The sequence below is a fragment of the Hyperolius riggenbachi genome, chromosome 4, assembly GCF_040937935.1.
Source record: "Hyperolius riggenbachi isolate aHypRig1 chromosome 4, aHypRig1.pri, whole genome shotgun sequence".
In the NCBI taxonomy this organism is placed as follows: domain Eukaryota; kingdom Metazoa; phylum Chordata; class Amphibia; order Anura; family Hyperoliidae; genus Hyperolius; species Hyperolius riggenbachi.
In genome coordinates this window covers 132,472,888-132,496,528 of record NC_090649.1, presented here as the reverse complement: position 1 = coordinate 132,496,528, position 23,641 = coordinate 132,472,888, and the positions used below count along the sequence as shown (strand labels likewise).

At 44.3% G+C, this 23,641-nt stretch overlaps 1 protein-coding gene across 1 annotated transcript in view; it reads right to left on the bottom strand.

The window, feature by feature from the left end:
• Positions 1–23,641, bottom strand: part of ANKMY1 (ankyrin repeat and MYND domain containing 1) — a 75,394-nt gene that overhangs the window by 7,747 nt on the left and 44,006 nt on the right. Inside the window, exons 12-15 of the mRNA XM_068280721.1 lie at positions 15,877–16,008; positions 5,395–5,508; positions 1,173–1,326; positions 356–431 (exon numbers count right to left, since the gene is read on the bottom strand). Coding sequence (XP_068136822.1) covers positions 356–431; positions 1,173–1,326; positions 5,395–5,508; positions 15,877–16,008 — 476 coding nt within the window. The remainder of the gene's footprint in view (positions 1–355; positions 432–1,172; positions 1,327–5,394; positions 5,509–15,876; positions 16,009–23,641) is intronic.

The window sequence follows — 23,641 nt, the reverse complement described above, 5'->3', positions numbered from 1 at the left end:
GTGCGGCAATTATTCACTCCCATTTATGCAGCCTAGTGTTTCCCCCTCTGCCCCTTACCTTGTTAACTGTTGTGGCCAGGACTTTCAGACCTGTTTTCTTGGCATTTCCTTTATCAAGAAAGTGTCACTTTCCGCTGGGTAAATTGCTGCAACTGGGAATGTCACTAATAGTACACACATTACTCAGTGTTGCTGGTGACTCGTGTATAAGTATACCCCTATACTTTTATTAATTAAGTCAGACCAAAATTTCTAGACTTATACTCGAGTATACAGTTTTTGTTCATTTTAAAATCACAGGTTTCCTTTAAGAGAAATGAGAGAGATGACCCGGTATTGGAAAAAGATGACTCACCGGTGAGTGCCCTCTTTGCACTCTATTTCTTGTGTGCTTAGTTGTCTCTCTGGCTCTCTGTGTGCAGTAGGTCCTCCTGCAATATATACCATTATACTACATGTTTTTTTTTTACTTTGTAACAGTGAGATTTTTATTGTAAGATGAGTCATTAGCAGTCATGTGTACATTAACACATCACAGCACTTAAAATATATAAAATATAAAACATATTATATTCACACACAGTATAACACTCATCATATTCATAACACATTGGGGTTGACGCACAAAGCAGCGGTAATATTGCTGTATGCAGACAGCACACAGCAATATTACTGTTACTGCCATAGCAAACCGCAAATTACGTTATAAGCTCGACCCGTGGTACTCAAGTAACACGAGCCTTGCCACAGTAATGGGTGTTACTAACTCATGTTACTATAGCAAGGCTCATGGTACTCAAGTACCACAGGTTACACTGTTAGCATAAATCTCAGTGGCAGTAACAGTGCGCTGTCTGCAGACAGCAATATTACCGCTTCTTTGTGCCTCAACCCCAATATGTTATCAGATCGGATGATCTGGATCTGGGATCAGCAGACGTCTAATAGACGCCAATGCTACGTATCAGTAATCAGAGGCACAGGTGGTACTAGGAGCTGATCGCTACTAGGAAGTGAATAATTAGAGGAGCTGATTGTCTATTTTGACGGGTTAGTCTTAGGTATTAGGAGGAGAAGGTTAGTGCTGTATTCGGCAATTGAGGGGGGGGGAGGGCGGGGCACATGGTGTATTACCCCTTCTCACTTTATCACTCCCGTAGATGCATACTTACGGACGATGCCTTCCTTTGCCCATTCCCATTCTTTGGCTAGAGCTGCCTCTCGAGTGAGTCTTCCCAGGTGCTCCAGCAGCTGCTTTCGGGCATTATAGATGTCTTTTTCCTCTGGTGACAGTGCATGGTACGGTGTGTGTGCAATCTTCTTATCCTGCAATACACAACACGTCTTGTACAATGCACAGATGCTAACAATTATATTGTTTGCAGAGTTAAAATCAGAGCTAGATTTCTAACTAGGCAAGTGCAACTGCAGAGACAACTGTGTGGTGTCTGGTCATTCCCTGCATCACTAAGAGCTACAGCACTATAGCTACACTGCAACTTCTGTAACTGTATGGGCTATGCAAACCAGCAGCAAACATGAACCACTATGCTTATGTACTGCAAGTGTGCTGTATTTGGGCCATAAAGTTAAATGCTATTTTTTTACAAACATGGCTGACTACAACATGCTTTGTGGAGAATGCAGCACAACCACACTTAAAATTCAGTGAAAAACAGCCATGTACACCTAGGCTGACTGTATCATTGGGGAATGGCGGTTATGATCACATGCAAGAGGTGTGATTTAAAGGAACACTATCAATGCCTAAGTGTTCTAAAATGACAATGTACAAATAATGTCTAAGTAACTGTGTTAACATTTTCCTACTTTTCATGCTACATATCAGAGGCAAATGCTTTAATTCATTGCGTGTAGAGATTTTAGTTCAGTTGGAATGTCTCATTTGCAAAGGTGAATTTCTGCAGTCTGACATGCTAAGAACAGTGTAAAATTGAAGCAGAGTTATATGAAATGCCTCTGGTGTCAAGTTTTACTCACTATTACAAATGTTTATGTTGCACATAAGATAAATTTCATCTGCTTTCTGCAGAGAGCTCTCAGAGACAGGCAGTTGCAGTGAGCGTTTTCTCTCACACACCTGGTTAACAGATGTAGTGTGAGGGTACCCCCCTTCCCTTCATGATTTAGTCCATCAGATTTTGGCGTCCGTGAAGTGCGAAAGGAATTTGATAACAGTAAACAAAGAGATAAGCATTGAAATGTATACACCCGCATTTAACAGCACTTACCAAACTATTCCTATCTCATCTGAAAAAAATATGTTAATCAATAGTGTTCCTTTAAGACAGGTATGTCAAACCGGTCCTACGAGGGCTGAGATCCTCACACATTTTTGATACAGCTCAAATGAATTGATGGGTCTGAATCAGGATAGGTGTGGTCCATCAGGTAGAACACACTCCTTTCTTTCTCAGTCCATCCTAAACGCTGGCATGGATCTGGCCCTCCAGGCCTGGAGTTCGACACATGTGCTTTAAGGTGTGTCATGTTTTGAGTGGTGAAGTTTAGGAACCTGGAATTTAGGGACTCTGCTATTGCGCATGACAGAGTGGTTTCAAGCTTAAGTGCTAAGGAGAAGAACAATGTGCTTGAGAGTTGATCAGGTGTCCCTGTTGATTAAGATTCCGGGTGCCTGGACTTTAGGCAATGCTGGAGATCTCCTATACACGTGCTAAATTCTCGGTTGAAACAGTCCTTAAAGGTAGACTTAAAGTGGTCTGAAAGTCAGCATTTCTACTTAGCTCTAACAGCTTTGAAGCTACTATCGCAGAAAAAAAAATTCTACTAGAACATCGCTGAAATGGTTAAACAAAGCATTTTGTCCTGCTATTCAGCGTCAAATCCGCATTCAAACTGGAGATAACAGTATCTTTTTTACTTGTTAAACATAAATGTATCAATACTGGAATGTAAACAAACACTCTCTGAAAAACTGTCTCTGCTTCAGGCACACACAGAGTTCAGAATAGCGCATTAGAAGATTTTCATATATAAGAAAAAGCAGTTATCATAGAAAAATAATAAAATGCAATTGCAGCTTTCAGGGCAAGTTAAACTACACTTTGAAAACTTGTAATTCGTAGACAGACAATATTACTTGTGCACAAAAGCAAATATGATAACTGTATGAGTAATAAAAAGTAGGAAAAGACATTTTTATTGAATGTTATGTCAGAGTTTCAGACCACTTTAAGTCTAAATTAAAAAATGGGTTTAACTTACCTGGAGCTTCTTGAAGCCCCCTGGAGTTGTCCTGTGTCCACAACATCCGTCTGAGTCTCTCTGACTAGCAGCAGTGACCCCCACAAAGCTGGCCAATTGTCGCCAGTCGGCAGCTACTGCGCATGTGCGGCTGCGCGCACCCTGGTTGTGCTCCAGCAGCTGGGATCGCTTTGCGTACGCAGTAAGGAGGCATGCAGTAAGGCATGGCCAGCCTGCTCAGCGGGGGTTGCCGCTGTTGGCCAGAGAGACTTAGATAGACGTCCTGTGCACCAGACGAGCTGCAAGAAGCCCCAGGTAAGTTAAACTCATTTTTTTAAATTAGACTTAAAGGACCTCTGTCACGAAAATCTTAAAATTTAAAATACATGTAAACACATACAAATAAGAAATATGTTTCTTCCAGAGTAAATTGAGCCGTAAATTACTTTTCTCCTATGTTGCTGTCACTTACAGTAAGTAGTAGAAATCTGACATTACCGACAGATTTTGGACTAGTCCATCTTCTCATGGGGGTTTCTTAGTTTTTTTTTTTAATTTTTAAAAGCACTTGGTGAATGGCAGTTGCTCCGTCCAACTGCCAAAAAAAGTGTACGGTGAGCAGGGAGGCAGACCAGCATCATTGTATAAATCTTTTTCAAGGAATGTCAGAATAAAGGCCATGCTGAGAATCCCCCATGAAGAGATGGACCTGTCGGTAATGTCAGATTTATACTATCTACTGTAAGTGACAGCAACATGGGAGAAAAGTAATTTATGGCTCATTTTACTCTGGAAGAAAATGTACTTCTTATTTGTATGTGTTTTAAATTTTAAGATTTTCGTGACAGTTCCTCTTTAAGATTTCCTTTAATGGTAGGGTGTCATCTAGCATGTGTGCCTAGCACATTACTGACTATAACTAAATAAATAGAAAGATTATGTTTTACAATATTACTTTAGAAATTATTTAGCCATTGTTTGCACACTGTGAAATCTTATCTCTCCATGATTTACATTCTTAAATGTATCAAAGAGGGGATACATACTTACTGCAGAATGTTTATTTGTTGTGTGTTCCGAACTGATTAGAAACAACACCTGGGCTCCCAGAGTCTACTAAGAGGAGAAGGCTTCATGACATCATGGCCTAGGTAGGTTAAACATCATTTGGTGGGTAGGGCTACATACCAATATACAACAATATATAGAAATAAGAAGTGTCTCTGACACCGAAACTAGGCTAATCAACTTAAAATTGTGTATCCTAAATAATTTAATACATTGTTCTATGAGTTGTCGTGATGGCTCTTGAAAGCTTCATAGACATGTTTAGCCTTGTACCCATGTGGCGATAACATTGTTTAACATAAGCATGTTAAATGATGTAACCCCCCCCCCCCCCCGCGGTGATCACGCATAATTATGCGACAGACACGGCGAACTGGATTGTTAAGATCCCAGACGACTTAGTGCAAAGTACTATGAATGTTTACTTCCCGTTCGCGCACGCTGTGTAGTCGTCAAGGGAAAGTCGCTGGACTCGTCTGGTGGTGAGTAGCAGCAGCTTTAGACAAATCTCATCTGAGGCCACCGGACTGGGCTGTTTTGGCCAAGAATCCAGCATGTGTACAGTTGTCCCTTGAGGTTGCTAATAGATTCAGCATGCTAGATCTATAAGCGTCAGAGATGGATGAACACATTGTTCCCCTCCTTCCTAAGCCTGCCGGAAGATTCTCCACAGTGCATTGTGCCATCTTCCTCTACCCATGGCAACAGAACACATTGATATTTCAATATTGGGTGGATTTGCCTTGATAAAATGGTAGTTTGGGTGACCCAGAAACAGTTGTCGGTTATTAGTATGGTGATACTATAAACAGCTTTGAATAGCAGTTTGGTGTGCCGGCCTTTCATTGGATTTGGGCTTGTTTGGGCTACGAGCACCCAATACCGCAGCAGGAGGTGTGCCAATACTCTTTCTGATTTCCACTGATCCTGATTGGAGACACACACTGATGGTGTATATGCTCCTTTTTACTTCATAACCAAGAGATGCTTTCCTATCCCAGTCTGGCCATGTCTATCCCAGTCTGGCCATGCGGTACATGAGGAGATCTATAGAAGGGCAGGAGCATGACGCAGGCATCTATAGAAGCTCATATACTGTACCTGGAAATACTTGTAATATGCATAGTCTGTGGCTGTACCCAGCGCAGTCCTCTTCCCTTCTCCTATGAGGATTGGCATCAGGATATTTGCTCCAGCTTTTATGAGTCTGTCCACCTGTGCAGCACAATGACAAATCATAAAACCCATGAAGAATGCTATCTGAGGTGTATTCATGGAAGAGCTATGGAGGACACGAATCACAAAAACCACTTATTAGCTGAGGGCCTTTACCTAACCAAACAAAGGATTCAAGAAAAGTCATGTATAAGATGCTCAAGGTGAGAGTACAACATGCAGCCACGTTCACGCTTTGTGATCGTTTTAGGAAGAGGTACCTCCCAGATCTGAGGTTATCCTTAAGGACCAAATACAAGAAAAAATATTGTTTTGGATAGTGTAGATAGGGCTGCGTCTCTTTTAGGCTTTTACTACTTTGGGCATCTCCATTTGAAAGAGTTTCTTTCACTTCCTGTCTCTGTGACCACCATGGTGCGTTCTGCCTTTAATATGAGCTCTGGTGGTCCTGTGAACAGTAAAGGAGGGACTCATAGCAATAAAAATTATTTGATGGTGTTTCCAAATCCTTCCGACTCTTCAAAACTGGTCTATTTGCTACTGTTTCTGTATTGGCTGGACAGATTTATATACTTCCTAAAGCAAGAAGTATATGAAGGCTGCCATACTTATTTCCTTTTAAACAATACCAGTTGCCTGGCAGCTTTGCTGGTCTATTTGGCTGTAGTAGTGTCTAAATCACACCAGAAACAAGCATGCGGCTAATCTTGTCAGATCTGACAGTAATGTCAGAAACACCTGATTTGCTGCATGCTTGTTCAGGGTCCATGGCTGAAAGTATTAGAGTCAGAGGATCAGCACGACAGCCAGGCAACTGGTATTTCTTAAAAGGAAACAAATATGTCAGTCTACATATCCCTTCAGGTGTCCTTTAAAATCAACAATATTATCCCTGGTGTTGAGCTTTAATTTGCAATTCTAGTCAGTTCGTGTCTTTTTTCTGCTGTCAGGTGTCTCTGACCTCCATTGCTCTCTGCAGCTGTGTCAGTGCTTTTGCCACCTGCCGGCATGTGATGCCAATTTGCCTATGCCAGCAGGAAATAGTGAGATAGCACTGACAGGGAGACCTCAGAGGGCAAAGTGATGGACTGAAGGAGGGAGGAGATGTGAGTAACAACTACTGGACTAAGGTCTGCTCACTGCTTACTCTGCATTGGGGGAAGGGGGGAGGTATATGGAGGGGCACCAGACTACTTAATTCTGATATTGCGGCTAGCATATAAAGGGGTACCAGGCTACTTAATTCTGGTAACTAAAGGGCCCAGGCTACTTATTTAACAACTGAAGGCACCAGGTTACTTAACTGACTTTGGGGGCAGTACTTATTCCTGGTACCTGGGGGCACATGGCTACCTTATTCTGGCTATTGGAGAGAGGGGGGGAGGCACATAACCTAATTCTTGTATCTGGGAGCACACAGCTGCTCAATTCTGGTGTATGGGGGCAACTCGTTACTTAATTCTGATGTCTGGGATATACATGGACAATTCCCCTACCCTGATCTGGTTGCAAACAAATGTTACTAACGTGTGTATATGTGTGTGTGTGTGTGTGGGGGGGGGGGGGGGGGGGGGGCACTCACACCCTCCATGTGAACAATCCAGCCTACACATTGCATTGGGCCTGTGCCTTCCACTGCTCCATAACTGCCAGATTTGCCAGTGTTTGCTAAGACCACCTCATTTGCTGCTTACACAGCTCCTCCTATACAAAGGCTGTCAGTTTCTCATGGATACCCCTGCTGATTGTCCTGCTCCCAACCCGTAAATCGTTGTTTACCCTCACAGAGCAGCCTCCACTTCCGCTGAGGGCCCTCCCCTTCCCCATTCACTACTACCTCATATATACTACTACTGGTGTTGCCATTCAGAGGGCTTGTACAGTACCACCATGCTCAACATAGGGCCCTACTGCTGAATTCCATAGTATCCGGCTATTTCTGCCTTTGTATAGTCTAGCCAAATCTCTGCCTCTGTAATGAGCAGTCCAGCCATCTATTCAGATGTACAGTCCAACCTGGGCAAACCATCGCTGCCTCAGTACAATCCAGCCCAATCTATCCTGAAATCATAACATCCCAGGTCAGTTCTTCTGTAAGTGGAAAGGTGGACAGATTGCTAAAACTACAAACATACTTTTTACAGGTTTGTGATATTTTCTCAATTTTACTAATATGTGAATGATTGAACACCAGTATCTTTTTATTAGAGCATTACATTGGATTGTGGGAAGGGAGGGGGCTAAGATATGTCACAAGGAGATGGGAAACAGAATGGGGGGGGGGGGGAGGAATACGAGGGATGGCCAGGTCCAATTTCCTTTTAAGGCCCAGATGTCTGTAGTTACGTCACTGTAAAAAAATTTATTTAGCCTAACATTACAAAATGACAATAAATTCTTGGTTGTTGAGTATGTAAGTATGATATTTTGAAAAGGACTCTAATTATTTCCATTCTGGTCATTATTTGGCCAAGTCTCAGATATTGAGGTATAACAATGATGTTAAGTGTAAGTGCATAGTACTACTAACTGCACATCCTACATAGACCACGCATTAAACGCAATCCTGTCTCAGCACTACTGAACTAATTACTGACTAGCTCAATTACATTAATTAACCTTGGGAATATTCTAAAATGAAAACTATAAATCAAGAGACGAGCTAATCCTTTAGGAAAAAGGAGAGCTGGAACATTGACAAATTGGGGTAAAACTAAACTACAGTAAGAAAAAAAATCTCCTCTGTGTTCATCTCCAAAAGGCTGTGATGAAGATGATACTCTTTATAGCTACATAACATTTGGTGTATTTACAGTAGCTCTGTAGTGATAATTCATTGAAGTCAATACTTACTAGAAGAGTGAAGTATTTATGACAATTTTGGGAAAGAGGGAATTGCACATTGTAAGAGGTGTTGGGTTGCTAGGCAACTCACTGCCTATCACACAGTACTAGGAGATGCAGGGTGATGGTAGCTCTCCTCATTGTCACTACAGGCAGGCTACCAGTCTTAGGCCTCTTGCACACTGCACGCGATTCCGATTCCGATTCCGCTTTTTAATCAGTTTTTACCTCCGATTCAGATTCAGATTTGCAGTGTGCAGGGAGCAAACTGCAAATCTGAATCTGAATCTGAATTAAAATCCGATTAAAAAGCGGAATCTGAATCTGAATCGCTTGCAGTGTGCAAGAGGCCTTATAAGGATGGAAGGCAGTCTTCAGAATTGGCATACTAGCTCAAAGTTGAGAAGCAGACAAGAGCTGCAATATCTGGAGTACTGTGTATTTGACTTTGGTGCATGTACAGTATGTCTAAAACATCAGGATAAAAACACTTTTGGAAGGATACTCTAGGAATTCATTTTACTGACCATACTAATCAAAGCTGTACTCTTTAGAGGCTGGCAATGGGGAACAGTTCTATGTTGGTGCATTTGTTGGAATCATAATTACTTCACTGTTGCCATAGTTAAAATGTGTTGTTGAAGATGTGCGCAGAAAAAAAATGGTCACATCAGAATACATTTTGCTTGTGTGGCCAAACTCTTGGGTCACCTCCACAGTACTGCTTTGTACATTTTTCCATCACATCTGCCAGCTTCACTGGTTTCCAATGACAACAACTAGCTATGGGGGTATTGGCCTGTTTGCCATTCACTCTGGCTCACTAGTGGCCATCTGCTAGAAGCTCATGGCACTCATCCATTCACTAATCTAGGTCACTATTGGATGTTTGGTCCTAGAGTGTAACTCACCCTAAGACCTCTGCTGCACAGCCCTCTGGGTTCTGAGAGACACAGCTCTTCAGGGGAATCAGCTAAGTGAGCTCATAAAACCCTGACTGGATCTGAAGAAACAGTATGCAAGACTCACAATGTATGCTTACAGACTGGTGAAAACACTAGGGGCTTGATTCACAAAGCGGTGCTAACCTACTTAGCACGTCTAAAGTCTTTAGACGCGCTAACCAGGGTGCTAAGTAGGTTAGCACCGGATTTCTCAATCAGATTGCGCACTAACTTTGCGCGCGCAAAGTTTTACGCGCGCAAAGTTTTTACACGCGCTAAGTCCCATAGGCTTTAATGGGCACTTCGCGCGGAGCGCCCTGCGCTCTGTGCAGTACGCGCGTAAAGTTTTACGCGCATAAAGTTTTGCACGCGTAAACTTTTATGCGCGAAAAGCTTGTTTAGACGTGCTAAGGGGGTTTTCACAGGCGTGCTAACAGTTAGCACCGCTTTGTGAATCAAGCCCTAGGTATGGTTATGAAAAGTGTAGCCAAGATGGCAATAGGTCTTTCCACAGGTGAAGAAAAGGAGATTAACACTCCCATAGTTATCCCACCTGCATTTGGCACAAATTCATGTCTGTGTAAAAATTACAGTTTTCCTCAAGTCACAAAGCAGTTAGTGATGGTGGCAGCCATGTTTAGTTCTACTACTGGGCAGCAATTTTAATTTCAGTGGTTGCTGGGCATGTGAAGGATAAGGTTATACCACCATTTGCAGTTGTGCAGATAACCTTCCTCTTTGAGGCAAATGCTTTCAAGAAACAAAAGGAATTTTGACTTTAATTCTGCTTGAAGAGGTGTTTTTTAACCACTTGAGGACCTAGGGCTTTCTACCCCTTAAGGACCGGCCACTTTTTTTCCATTCAGACCACTGCAGCTTTCACGGTTTATTGCTCGCTCATACAACCTACCACGTAAATGAATTTTGGCTCCTTTTCTTGTCACTAATAAAGCTTTCTTTTGGTGCTATTTGATTGCTCCTGCGATTTTTACTTTTTATTATATTCATCAAAAAAGACATGAATTTTGGCAAAAAAATGATTTTTTTAACTTTCTGTGCTGACATTTTTCAAATAAAGTAAAATTTCTGTATACATGCAGCGCGAAAAATGTGGACAAACATGTTTTTGATAAAAAAAAACCCATTCAGTGTATATTTATTGGTTTGGGTAAAAGTTATAGCGTTTACAAACTATGGTGCAAAAAGTGAATTTTCCCATTTTCAAGCATCTCTGACTTTTCTGACCCCCTGTCATGTTTCATGAGGGGCTAGAATTCCAGGATAGTATAAATACCCCCCAAATGACCCCATTTTGGAAAGAAGACATCCCAAAGTATTCACTGAGAGGCATAGTGAGTTCATAGAAGATATTATTTTTTGTCACAAGTAAGCGGAAAATGACACTTTGTGAGAAAAAAAAAAAAAAAAAAAAGTTTCAATTTCTTCTAACTTGCGACATAAAAAAATGAAATCTGCCACGGACTCACCATGCCCCTCTCTGAATACCTTGAAGGGTCTACTTTCCAAAATGGGGTCATTTGTGGGGTGTGTTTACTGTCCTGACATTTTGGGGGGTGCTAAATTGTAAGCACTCCTGTAAAGCCTAAAGGTGCTCATTGGACTTTGGACCCCTTAGCGCAGTTAGGCTGCAAAAAAGTGCCACACATGTGGTATTGCCGTACTCAGGAGAAGTAGTATAATGTGTTTTGGGGTGTATTTTTACACATACCCATGCTGGGTGGGAGAAATATCTCTGTAAATGACAATTTGTTAATTTTTTTTACACACAATTGTCCATTTACAGAGATCTTTCTCCCACTCAGCATGGGTATGTGTAAAAATACACCACAAAACACATTATACTACTTCTCCTGAGTACGGCGATACCACATGTGTGGCACTTTTTTGCACCCTAACTGCGCTAAAGGGTCCAAAGTCCAATGAGTACCTTTAGGATTTCACAGGTCATTTTGAGAAATTTCGTTTCAAGACTACTTCTTACGGTTTAGGGCCCCTAAAATGCCAGGGCAGTATAGGAACCCCACAAATGACCCTATTTTAGAAAGAAGACACCCCAAGGTATTCCGTTAGGAGTATGGTGAGTTCATAGAAGATTTTATTTTTTGTCAAAAGTTAGCGGAAAATGACACTTTGTGAAAAAACACAATTAAAATCAATTTCCGCTAACTTGTGACAAAAAATAAAATCTTCTATGAACTCGCCATACTACTAACGGAATACCTTGGGGTGTCTTCTTTCTAAAATGGGGTCATTTGTGGGGTTCCTATACTGCCCTGGCATTTTAGGGGCCCTAAACCGTGAGGAGTAGTCTTGAAACGAAATTTCTCAAAAATGACCTGTGAAATCCTAAAGGTACTCATTGGACTTTGGGCCCTTTAGCGCAGTTAGGGTGCAAAAAAGTGCCACACATGTGGTATCGCCATACTCGGGAGAAGTAGTACAATGTGTTTTGGGGTGTATTTTTACACATACCCATGCTGGGTGGGAGAAATACCTCTGTAAATGGACAATTGTGTGTAAAAAAAATCAAAAGATTGTCATTTACAGAGGTATTTCTCCCACCCAGCATGGGTATGTGTAAAAATACACCCCAAAACACATTATACTACTTCTCCCGAGTACGGCGATACCACATGTGTGGCACTTTTTTGCACCCTAACTGCACTAAGGGGCCCAAAGTCCAATGAGTACCTTTAGGATTTCACAGGTCATTTTTGTTTCAAGACTACTCCTCGCGGTTTAGGGCCCCTAAAATGCCAGGGCAGTATAGGAACCCCACTAATGACCCCATTTTAGAAGGAAGACACCCCAAGGTATTCCGTTAGGAGTATGGTGAGTTCATAGAAGTTTTTATTTTTTTGTCACAAGTTAGCGGAAATTGATTTTAATAGTTTTTTTTCACAAAGTGTCATTTTCCGCTAACTTGTGACAAAAAATAAAATCTTCTATGAACTCACCATACTCCGTACGGAATACCTTTGGGTGTCTTCTTTCTAGAATGAGGTCATTTGTGGGGTTCCTATACTGCCCTGGCATTTTAGGGGCCCTAAACCGTGAGGAGTAGTCTTGAAACCAAATGTCGCAAAATGACCTGTGAAATCCTAAAGGTACTCATTGGACTTTGGGCCCCTTAGCGTACTTAGGGTGTAAAAAAGTGCCACACATGTGGTACCGCCGTACTCAGGAGAAGTAGTATAATGCGTTTTGGGGTGTATTTTTACACATACCCATGCTAAGTGGGAGAAATAGCTCTGTAAATGACAATTGTTTGATTTTTTTTACACACAATTGTCCATTTACATAGAAATTTCTCCCACCCAGCATGGGTATGTGTAAAAATACACCCCAAAACACATTATACTACTTTTCCTGAGTACGGCGGTACCACATGTGTGACACTTTTTTGCAGCCCAGGTGCGCTAAGGGGCCCAACGTCCTATTCACAGGTCATTTTGAGGCATTTGTTTTCTAGACTACTCCTCGCGGTTTAGGGCCCCTAAAATGCCAGGGCAGTATAGGAACCCCACAAGTGACCCCATTTTAGAAAGAAGACACCCCAAGGTATTCTGTTAGGTGTATGACGAGTTCATAGAAGATTTTATTTTTTTGTCAAAAGTTAGCGGAAAGTGACACTTTGTGGAAAAAAAACAATAAAAATCAATTTCCGCTAACTTTTGACAAAAAATAAAATCTTCTATGAACTCGTCATACACCTAACAGAATACCTTGGGGTGTCTTTTTTTCTAAAATGGGGACACTTGTGGGGTTCCTATACCGCCCTGGCATTTTACGGGCCCAAAACCGTGAGTAGTCTGGAAACCAAATGTCTCAAAATGACTGTTCAGGGGTATAAGCATCTGCAAATTTTGATGACAGGTGGTCTATGAGGGGGCGAATTTTGTGGAACCGGTCATAAGCAGGGTGGCCTTTTAGATGACAGGTTGTATTGGGCCTGATCTGATGGATAGGAGTGCTAGGGGGGTGACAGGAGGTGATTGATGGGTGTCTCAGGGGGTGGTTAGAGGGGAAAATAGATGCAATCAATGCACTGGGGAGGTGATCGGAAGGGGGTCTGAGGGGGATCTGAGGGTTTGGCCGAGTGATCAGGAGCCCACACGGGGCAAATTAGGGCCTGATCTGATGGGTAGGTGTGCTAGGGGGTGACAGGAGGTGATTGATGGGTGTCTCAAGGTGTGATTAGAGGGGGGAATAGATGCAAGCAATGCACTGGCGAGGTGATCAGGGCTGGGGTCTGAGGGCATTCTGAGGGTGTGGGCGGGTGATTGAGTGCCCTAGGGGCAGATAGGGGTCTAATCTGATAGGTAGCAGTGACAGGGGGTGATTGATGGGTAATTAGTGGGTGTTTAGGGTAGAGAACAGATGTAAACACTGCACTTGGGAGGTGATCGGACGTCAGATCTGCGAGCGATCTATTGGTGTGGGTGGGTGATCAGATTGCCCGCAAGGGGCAGGTTAGGGGCTGATTGATGGGTGGCAGTGACAGCGGGTGATTGATGGGTGGCAGTGACAGGGGGTGATTGATGGGTGGCAGTGACAGGGGGTGATTGATGGGTGATTGATAGGTGATTGACAGGTAATCAGTGGGTTATTACAGGGGAGAACAGATGTAAATATTGCACTGGCGAATTGATAAGGGGGGGTCTGAGGGTAATCTGAGCGTGTAGGCGGGTGATTGGGTGCCCGCAAGGGGCAGATTAGGGTCTGATCTGATGGGTAACAGTGACAGGTGGTGATAGGGGGTGATTGATGGGTAATTAGTGGGTGTTTAGAGGAGAGAATAGATGTAAACGCTGCGCTTGGGTGGTGATCTGATGTCGGATCTGCGGGCGATCTATTGGTGTGGGGGGGTGATCAGATTGCCCGCAAGGGGCAGGTTAGGGGCTGATTGTTGGGTGGCAGTGACAGGGGGTGACAGGGGGTGATTGATGGGTGATAGGTGATTGGCAGGTGATTGACAGGTGATCAGTGGGTTATTACAGGGAAGGATAGATGTAAATAATGCCCTGGCGAATTGATAAGGGGGGGGTCTGAGGGTAATCTGAGCGTGTAGGCGGGTGATTGGGTGCCCGCAAGGGGCAGATTAGAGTCTGATCTGATAGGTAACAGTGATAGGGGGTGATTGATGGGTGATTGATGGGTAATTAGTGGGTGTTTAGAGAAGATAACAGATGTAAACAATACATTTGGGAGGTAATCTGACGGCGGGTTTGCGGGCGATCTAATGGTGTGGGTGGGTGATCAGATTGCCCGCAAGGGGCAGGTTAGGGGCTGATTGATGGGTGGCAGTGACAGGGGGTGATTGATGGGTGATAGGTGATTGACAGGTGATCAGTGGGTTATTACAGGGAAGAACAGATGTAATGAATGCACTGGTGAATTGATAAGGGGGGGTCTGAGGGCAATCTGAGCGTGTGGGCGGGTGATTGGGTGCCCGCAAGGGGCAGATTAGGGTCTGATCTGATAGGTAAAAGTGACAGGTGGTGATAGGGGGTGATTGATGGGTGATTGATGGGTAATTAGTGTGTGTTTAGAGGAGAGAATAGATGTAAACAATGGATTTGGGAGGTGATCTGATGTCGGATCTGCGGGCGATCTATTGGTGTGGGGGGGTGATCAGATTGCCCGCAAGGGGCAGGTTAGGTAGGTTAGGGGCTGATTGATGGGTGGCAGTGACAGGGGGTGATTGATGGGTGATTGATGGGTGATTGACGGGTGATTGACAGGTGATCAGGGGGGATAGATGCATACAGTGCATGGGGGGGGGGGGGGGGGTCTGGGGAGAATCTGGGGGGTGGGGGGGTGATCAGGAGGGAGCAGGGGGCAGGGGGGGGGGGGTATAAAAAAAAATAGCGTTGACAGATAGTGACAGGGAGTGATTGATGGGTGATTAGGGGGGTGATTGGGTGCAAACAGGGGTCTGGGGGGTGGGCAGGGGGGGGTCTGATGGGTGCTATGGGCGATCTGGGGCGGGGGGGGGAGAAAATCAGTGTGCTTGGTGCAGACTAGGGTGGCTGCAGCCTGCCCTGGTGGTCCCTCGGACACTGGGACCACCAGGGCAGGAGGCAGCCTGTATAATACACTTTGTAAACATTACAAAGTGTATTATACACTTTGTATGCGGCGATCGTCGGGTTAACATCCCGCCGGCGCTTCCGTATGGCCGGCGGGATGTTGCGGCGAGTGAGCGGCGACAGGCGGAGGCGGAGGATCGCGTCACGGATGACGCGATCGCTCCGCCCATGCCCAAACAAGGACCGCCGCCATTTGTCAATACGGCGGTCCTTGCGGCGTCTGCTTCCCGGCCGCCATTTGTCTATACGGCAGTCGGGAAGTAGTTAAAGGTAGGTATAGAGCATGATGATAAAAAAGCAGATGGGAGTTGCAAACGATCAATAAAAAAGCACAAGGAAGTGCACAGGGTAAAATACAGTAGTGTTTCATGTGCAGTTCAAAGTGTGGACATTATCAATAATCAATCATAAAAAAACACTTGCTGTGGGCAAAAACCTAAATTATTTTCCTTGCAATGTCAGTTATTCTATTCAAAAAGAGAAAAAGTGCAATCATTTGGTCCTACCAGAGCAATTCTAGCATGCAGAGTCCTCCGATCCTCGTAGGCGATAGTCACGGCTGCACAGAGCGCGCTGCCCACTCCCCTGCTGAGAGGCAAATTGGGATCTGCGCCATTTGCTAAAAGTTCTTTCACAGCCTAGAAATATGTAGCAAAGAGCAGATCATCAATACAAGCAAATACCTTTCTTACACTGGGATTGTTATACTCATACACACACACACAGACACAACGTAAACTACACAGATAAGCCACAAACTAGTTACATTTACTAACATGCAGTGCAGCTGCCTTGAGTAGATTTAGCCTCAGTATATTGCTGCACCTTTAAAGAGAACCTGGGCACTCAATCATTTAGGTATTGGAAATAGAGTATTCTGCCAATATCAGTTTTGGACAGTTCTGCAAGACTACTGATGGCTAGCCCCAAACAATCCCCAAGGAACCCAAAGACCTTCATTAAAGAGGTTTAAAATCAGCATTTTTCCTTTGCTCTAAAAGATTACTTACAGCCTTAAACCTACTACCGCAAAAAAATTGTAGCAGACAGCATTCGTTAAACACAGCACTTAATTCTTCAGTTGAAGCTCCTTCAGCTTGTGATATGCATCTGAAGAGGTGATAACATTATCTTTTGTTTATATCCCTCTGCTGCTACAATCATATCTGTGGTGAAAATTAGCTATCTCTGCTTCAAGCATGCACACAGTTGAGAAATTATCACTAGAAGATTGTAATATATAATTACAGCAGCAATGAATAAAATGCAATGGCAGCTTTCAGAGCAGAAAAAAAACTGTACTTTGGGAACTTATAATCTGTAAATGGACAATATTACTTGTGCACAAAAGCAAGTATGGTAACTGTATGGGTAATAAAAAGTAGGATAACACATTTTTATTGAATGTTATATCAACCCCATTTTTATTAAATGTTATTTCAACCCCGTGGGCAGCACTAGGCTCATTGGACCACTGCATCATTCACCTGATACCCACCTACAGGAGACGCCTGGAAACTGTGAAACCAGTCCTAAGATCCAGCAAAGTATGGTCGGAGGAGGCTAAACTACAACTTCAAGCCTGCTTCGAATGTATGGACTGGAAGGCTCTGGAAGCACAGAAATTGATTCTGATTCTGACATTGTATCCTCGAACATCAGCTTCTGTGAGGACCAGTGTGTACCAACAAAAATCCGCAAACACTACCCTAACAACAAACCATGGTTCTCCAATAAACTTCTGCATCTGCACAGAAGCAAGGAACTGGCGTTCAAGTCTGGCAACCAGGAGGAGTATAGGAGGGCTAAAAACACTTTAAACAAGGAACTGAGGGCTGCCAAAAAGAACTACGCTGTAAAACTGGAACAGGACCTCTCCTCAAGGGACACACAAACTGTCTGGAAGGGGCTTAAAGGGGAACTTCAGCCTAAACAAACATACCTTCATCAAGTTACATTAATTATGTTAATTAGAATAGATAGGTAATATAATCTCTTACCCACCCTGTTTTAAAAGAACAGGCAAATGTTTGTGATTCATGGGGGCTGCCATCTTTGGCATGGGGGCAGCCATCTTTTTGGTTGAAAGGAGGTGACAAGGAGCAGGAGACACAGTTCCAACTGTCCTGTGTCCTGATCACCCCTCCCAGCTGCACACGCTAGGCTTCAAACGTCAAATTCAAAATGTAAAAAAAAAAAAAAAAAATTGCACCAAAGCAGCAGAACGAGAACAAGATCAGAAATCCCATCATGCTTTGCACAGCATCAGGGGAAAAAAGCCCGGGCAGTTTTCTTCTGTGCAGCTAAAAATGACACAGATGCGATGCTGGGAGAGGAAATAGATGGTAGCTGGAGCATCGGAGACACGTGAGTTTTAACAATTATGCCTGCTCTCCCCAGCACTGCAGCCACCTTGCTATCTAAGCTGCACTGCGGGGCACCTACCTATCTAATCTATACTGCAGGGCATCTACCTATCTAATCTATACTGCAGGGCATCTACCTATATAATCTATACTGCGGGGCACCTACCTATATAATCTATACTGCAGGGCATCTACCTATATAATCTATACTGCGGGGCACCTACCTATATAATATATACTGCGGAGCATCTACCTATATAATTTATACTGCGGGGCACCTACCTATATAATCTATACTGCAGGGCATCTACCTATCTAATCTACACTGCAGGGCATCTACCTATATAATCTATACTGCAGGGCATCTACCTATCTAATCTATACTGCAGGGCATCTACCTATATAATCTATACTGCAGGGCATCTACCTATATAATCTATACTGCAGGGCACCTACCTATATAATCTATACTGCAGGGCATCTACCTATATAATCTATACTGCAGGGCATCTACCTATCTAATCTATACTGCAGGGCATCTACCTATCTAATCTATAATGCAGGGCATCTACCTATATAATCTATACTGCAGGTAACCTACCTATATAATCTATACTGCAGGGCATCTACCTATATAATCTATACTGCAGGGCATCTACCTATCTAATCTATACTTCAGGGCCTCTACCTATATAATCTATACTGCAGGGCACCTACCTATATAATCTATACTACAGGCTGGCACCTATCTAACCTATACTGCAGGCAGGCACCTATCTAATCTATACTGCAGGCACCTATCTAACCTATACTGCAGGCACCTATCTAATCTATACTGCAGGCTGGCACCTATCTAATCTATACTACAGGCACCTATCTAACCTATACTGCAGGCTGGCACCTATCTAACCTATACTGCAGGCTGGCACCTATCTAACCTATACTGCAGGCTGGCACCTATCTAATCTATACTGCAGGTTGGCACCTATCTAATCTATACTGCAGGCTGGCACCTATCTAACCTATACTGCAGGCACCTATTTAACCTATACTGCAGGCTGGCACCTATCTAATCTATACTGCAGGCTGGCACCTATCTAATCTATACTGCAGGCTGGCACCTATCTAACCTATACTGCAGGCTGGCACCTATCTAACCTATACTGCAGGCACCTATCTAACCTATACTGCAGGTTGGCACCTATCTAATCTATACTGCAGGCTGGCACCTATCTAACCAATACTGCAGGCACCTATTTAACCTATACTGCAGGCTGGCACCTATCTAATCTATACTGCAGGCACCTATCTAACCTATACTGCAGACACCTATATATCTAATCTATACTGCAGGCACCTATTTAATCTATACTGCAGGCACCTATCTATTCTATACTGCAGGCACCTATCTAATCTATACTGCAGCCACCTTCCTATCTAACCTATACTGCAGGCACCTACCTATCTAATCTATACTGCAGCCACCTTCCTATCTAATCTATACTGCAGGCACTTACCTATCTAATCTATACTACAGCCACCTTCCTATCTAATCTATACTACAGGCTGGCACCTATCTAACCTATACTGCAGGCAGGCACCTATCTAATCTATACTGCAGGCACCTATCTAACCTATACTGCAGGCACCTATCTAATCTATACTGCAGGCTGGCACCTATCTAATCTATACTACAGGCACCTATCTAACCTATACTGCAGGCTGGCACCTATCTAACCTATACTGCAGGCTGGCACCTATCTAACCTATACTGCAGGCTGGCACCTATCTAATCTATACTGCAGGTTGGCACCTATCTAATCTATACTGCAGGCTGGCACCTATCTAACCTATACTGCAGGCACCTATTTAACCTATACTGCAGGCTGGCACCTATCTAATCTATACTGCAGGCTGGCACCTATCTAATCTATACTGCAGGCTGGCACCTATCTAACCTATACTGCAGGCTGGCACCTATCTAACCTATACTGCAGGCACCTATCTAACCTATACTGCAGGTTGGCACCTATCTAATCTATACTGCAGGCTGGCACCTATCTAACCAATACTGCAGGCACCTATTTAACCTATACTGCAGGCTGGCACCTATCTAATCTATACTGCAGGCACCTATCTAACCTATACTGCAGACACCTATATATCTAATCTATACTGCAGGCACCTATTTAATCTATACTGCAGGCACCTATCTATTCTATACTGCAGGCACCTATCTAATCTATACTGCAGCCACCTTCCTATCTAACCTATACTGCAGGCACCTACCTATCTAATCTATACTGCAGCCACCTTCCTATCTAATCTATACTGCAGGCACTTACCTATCTAATCTATACTACAGCCACCTTCCTATCTAATCTATACTGCAGGCTGGCACCTATCTAACCTATACTGCAGGCTGGCACCTATCTAACCAATACTGCAGGCACCTATTTAACCTATACTGCAGGCTGGCACCTATCTAATCTATACTGCAGGCACCTATCTAACCTATACTGCAGACACCTATATATCTAATCTATACTGCAGGCACCTATTTAATCTATACTGCAAGCACCTATCTATTCTATACTGCAGGCACCTATCTAATCTATACTGCAGCCACCTTCCTATCTAACCTATACTGCAGGCACCTACCTATCTAATCTATACTGCAGCCACCTTCCTATCTAATCTATACTGCAGGCACTTACCTATCTAATCTATACTACAGCCACCTTCCTATCTAATCTATACTGCAGGCTGGCACCTATCTAATCTATACTGCAGGCTGGCACCTATCGATCTAATCTATACTGCAGGAACCTATCTAATCTGTACTGCAGGGCACCACCCTACCTACTCTATACTGCAGGCACCTATCTAATCTGTACTGCAGGGCACCTACCTGTCTAATCTATACTGCAGGGCACCTATCTATCTAATCTATACGGCAGGCACCTATCTAATATATACTGCGGGGTACCTACCTAACTAATCTATACTGCAGGCACCTTCCTAACTAATCTGTACTGCAGGGTACCTACCTACCTATCTAATCTGTAATGCAGGGCACCTACCTGTCTAATCTGTACTGCAGGGTACCTACCTACCTATCTAATCTGTAATGCAGGGCACCTACCTGTCTAATCTATACTGCAGGCACCTATCTAATCTATACTTTGGGGCACCTACCTACTGTATCTAATCTATACTTTGGGGCACCTACCTATCTAACCTATACTGGAGGCACCTACCTATCTAACCTATACAGAGTGTGGGCTTCCACAACGTGTGTATCCACAGCATATATCTCTAGGCCCCGCATATGACACTCGCCCCAGGCCCCGCGTACACTAAGGCCACCTCTGACCAATCACTCTGCGCCTCACATTCCCTCACCACTCATACCAGGTACCGGTACCAGGAGTCTCTTGTGGGTGTAAGTGGGTAGAATGAATAAACCGCAGTGTTCTTGGTATGTCCTATTAGGCTATATCCTAATCAAGGGTACAGTCCGCATCAAACAAAGCTTCAGGCAGCAGAAACCAATGGCAATCTTCACCTGACACAGCAGGACTTACCTATTGAGATTCTTACCGCCCTCTTTAGTGAAGTATCTTTCCGCTGGTATGTATCACCGAACTCCCTTGTCCCATCCTAGTATTCCAGGTCCAGGGATTGTTTTCCAGAGTCCTATGTGGTCCCTCAGCGTGCAACTCCCAGCACCGAGCTCGCTGAGAACCTCAGTGAGTTCTTTTGCAGATTTGAGAACCTGCCGGTCCCAGCAAGGTCCCCAGAGCCTCCTGCCACCTCCTCTGACTTTGCACCCCCACATCCAAGCCCACCCCTTCTAGCGGTGAATGAGGATGATGTCAGGAAACACCTGTCAGGGATTAATGCAAGGAAAGCCTCAGGCCCAGATGGAGTGTCACCAGCCTGTCTGAAAACCTGCGTGCAGCAGCTTACTCCTATTTTCTCCTCCATCTTCACGAAATCCATCCAGGAAGGCAGGATCCCTGCTTGCTTCAAGAGATCCACAATCATCCCTGTCCCCAAAAAACATGGTGTTTCAGACCTCAACAATTTCAAGCTGGTGGCTCTCACATCGGTCATCATGAAATCCTTTGAAAGCTTGGCTTTGGCTCTCCTCAAACTATCCACTGAGTCCCTGCTGGACGGAGCAGTGCCTGCTAGATTTGGGCGCAGCCAGCGCCGCCATAGACTGTAATGGGAATCAGTCTATAGCGGCGTTCAGTGAGTAATGTCGGCTCCGTCAGAAGACGGAGCCGAAGTTGCTTAAAAAACACAATAATTCGGCCTCCAGCAATCGCTGGAAGCCAAATTATTTCATTCCCCCACTATCCATGGCGGCCTGGAGGGGAAATAGGCGGCCTGGAGGGGGAATAGTAATTAAAACGGCCCGGACTTGTACATTAGCAGGATCAGCCATATACCGCTGTATCCTGCGCCCAAGTCTACCGGTGCCGATTTCAAATGTACTCCTGCTGGACCCGTTTCAGTTTGCGTATAGAGCAAACAGGTCTACTGACGACGCCATAAACGTCTGCCTGGCGTTCGTAAATGAACACCTGGATAGACCTGACGCATATGCCAGGATCCTTCTACTCAACTTTAGCTCGGCGTTTAACAACATCAGCTCCCAAATACTTTAAGAGAATCTTGCTGCCCTTGGGGTCCACCTACCCTCCGTCTCTGGATCACAGACTTCCTAAGTAACAGAACCCAGGTCGTCAAGCTGGATACTATCATCTCTCAACCGAGGACCACCAACACAGGGGCCCCTCAAGGATGTGTACTGTCTCCGTTCTTATTCTCCCTATACACTAACAATTGCAGGTCCACTGCGAACTCCGTCAAAGTCATCAAGTTTGCCGAGGACACCACTATTGTTGGCCTCATCTCTGGGAATGATGAGCAGGAGTATCGCCTCCAGGTTGACAGAATTTGCCACTGGTGTAGGGTGAACGGACTGGTCCTCAACACTGCAAAAACGGTTGAGATGATTGTTGACTTTAGGAAACACGCTACCACTCCACCCCCAATGGATTGCATTGATGGCACGGTAGTTGAGAACGTTCCCTGTGCATGCCTCCTTGGCACGGCAATCTCTAAGGACCTGACTTGGAAAGCCAACACAACCTCCACCCAGAAAAAAGCCCAGCAGAGGCTATTTTTCCTACGCCAACTATAGAAAGTTCGGTATGGCCCACGAGCTTCTGATGAGCTTCTACACTGCCACAATTGAATCTGTCCTCTGCTCCTCCATTCTGGTCTGGTATGCTGGCTCCTCCGCCAGCGACAGACACAAACTGCAGAGGGTCATCACATCAGCGGAGAGAATCATCAGAAAACCACTCCTCTCTCTAGATCAAATCTTCAACTCTAGACTGCGCTCCAGAGCTCAAAAAAATCGCTAATGATCTGTCCCAACCAGGCTTTCGCTTCTTCAGTAGATTTACCTTAGGCTGGAGATTCCGATCCATCTACATCAGGACCACAAGGCACAGGAACAGTTTCTTCCCCTCAGCCTTAAACTATCTGAACTCTTAGATCTCTCTTCATTCTCCTATGACAAGTGGTGACTGGTAGCAGAGCCGGATTAAGGATAAATGGGGCCCTAAGTAAAGTAAATGATTTGGGCCCCCCCCCCCCCCCATCATGTCGTAATAGAATCAGAAGATGCAGCTGCACAGCAACATGCCGCACACACCGGGGCAGTCACGCTACTGGTTGCTATGGGCAACAGCCCGCTTTCCTCTGTGGGTGCACAATGCAGGGAATAGCAGCGGCAAAAAAGAAGAGTGTGAGATGAATGGCTGGGACATTTACACTCAGGGGCTGGGGCACCCCTGTGAAGAGGGCGCCAAATATCACAGCA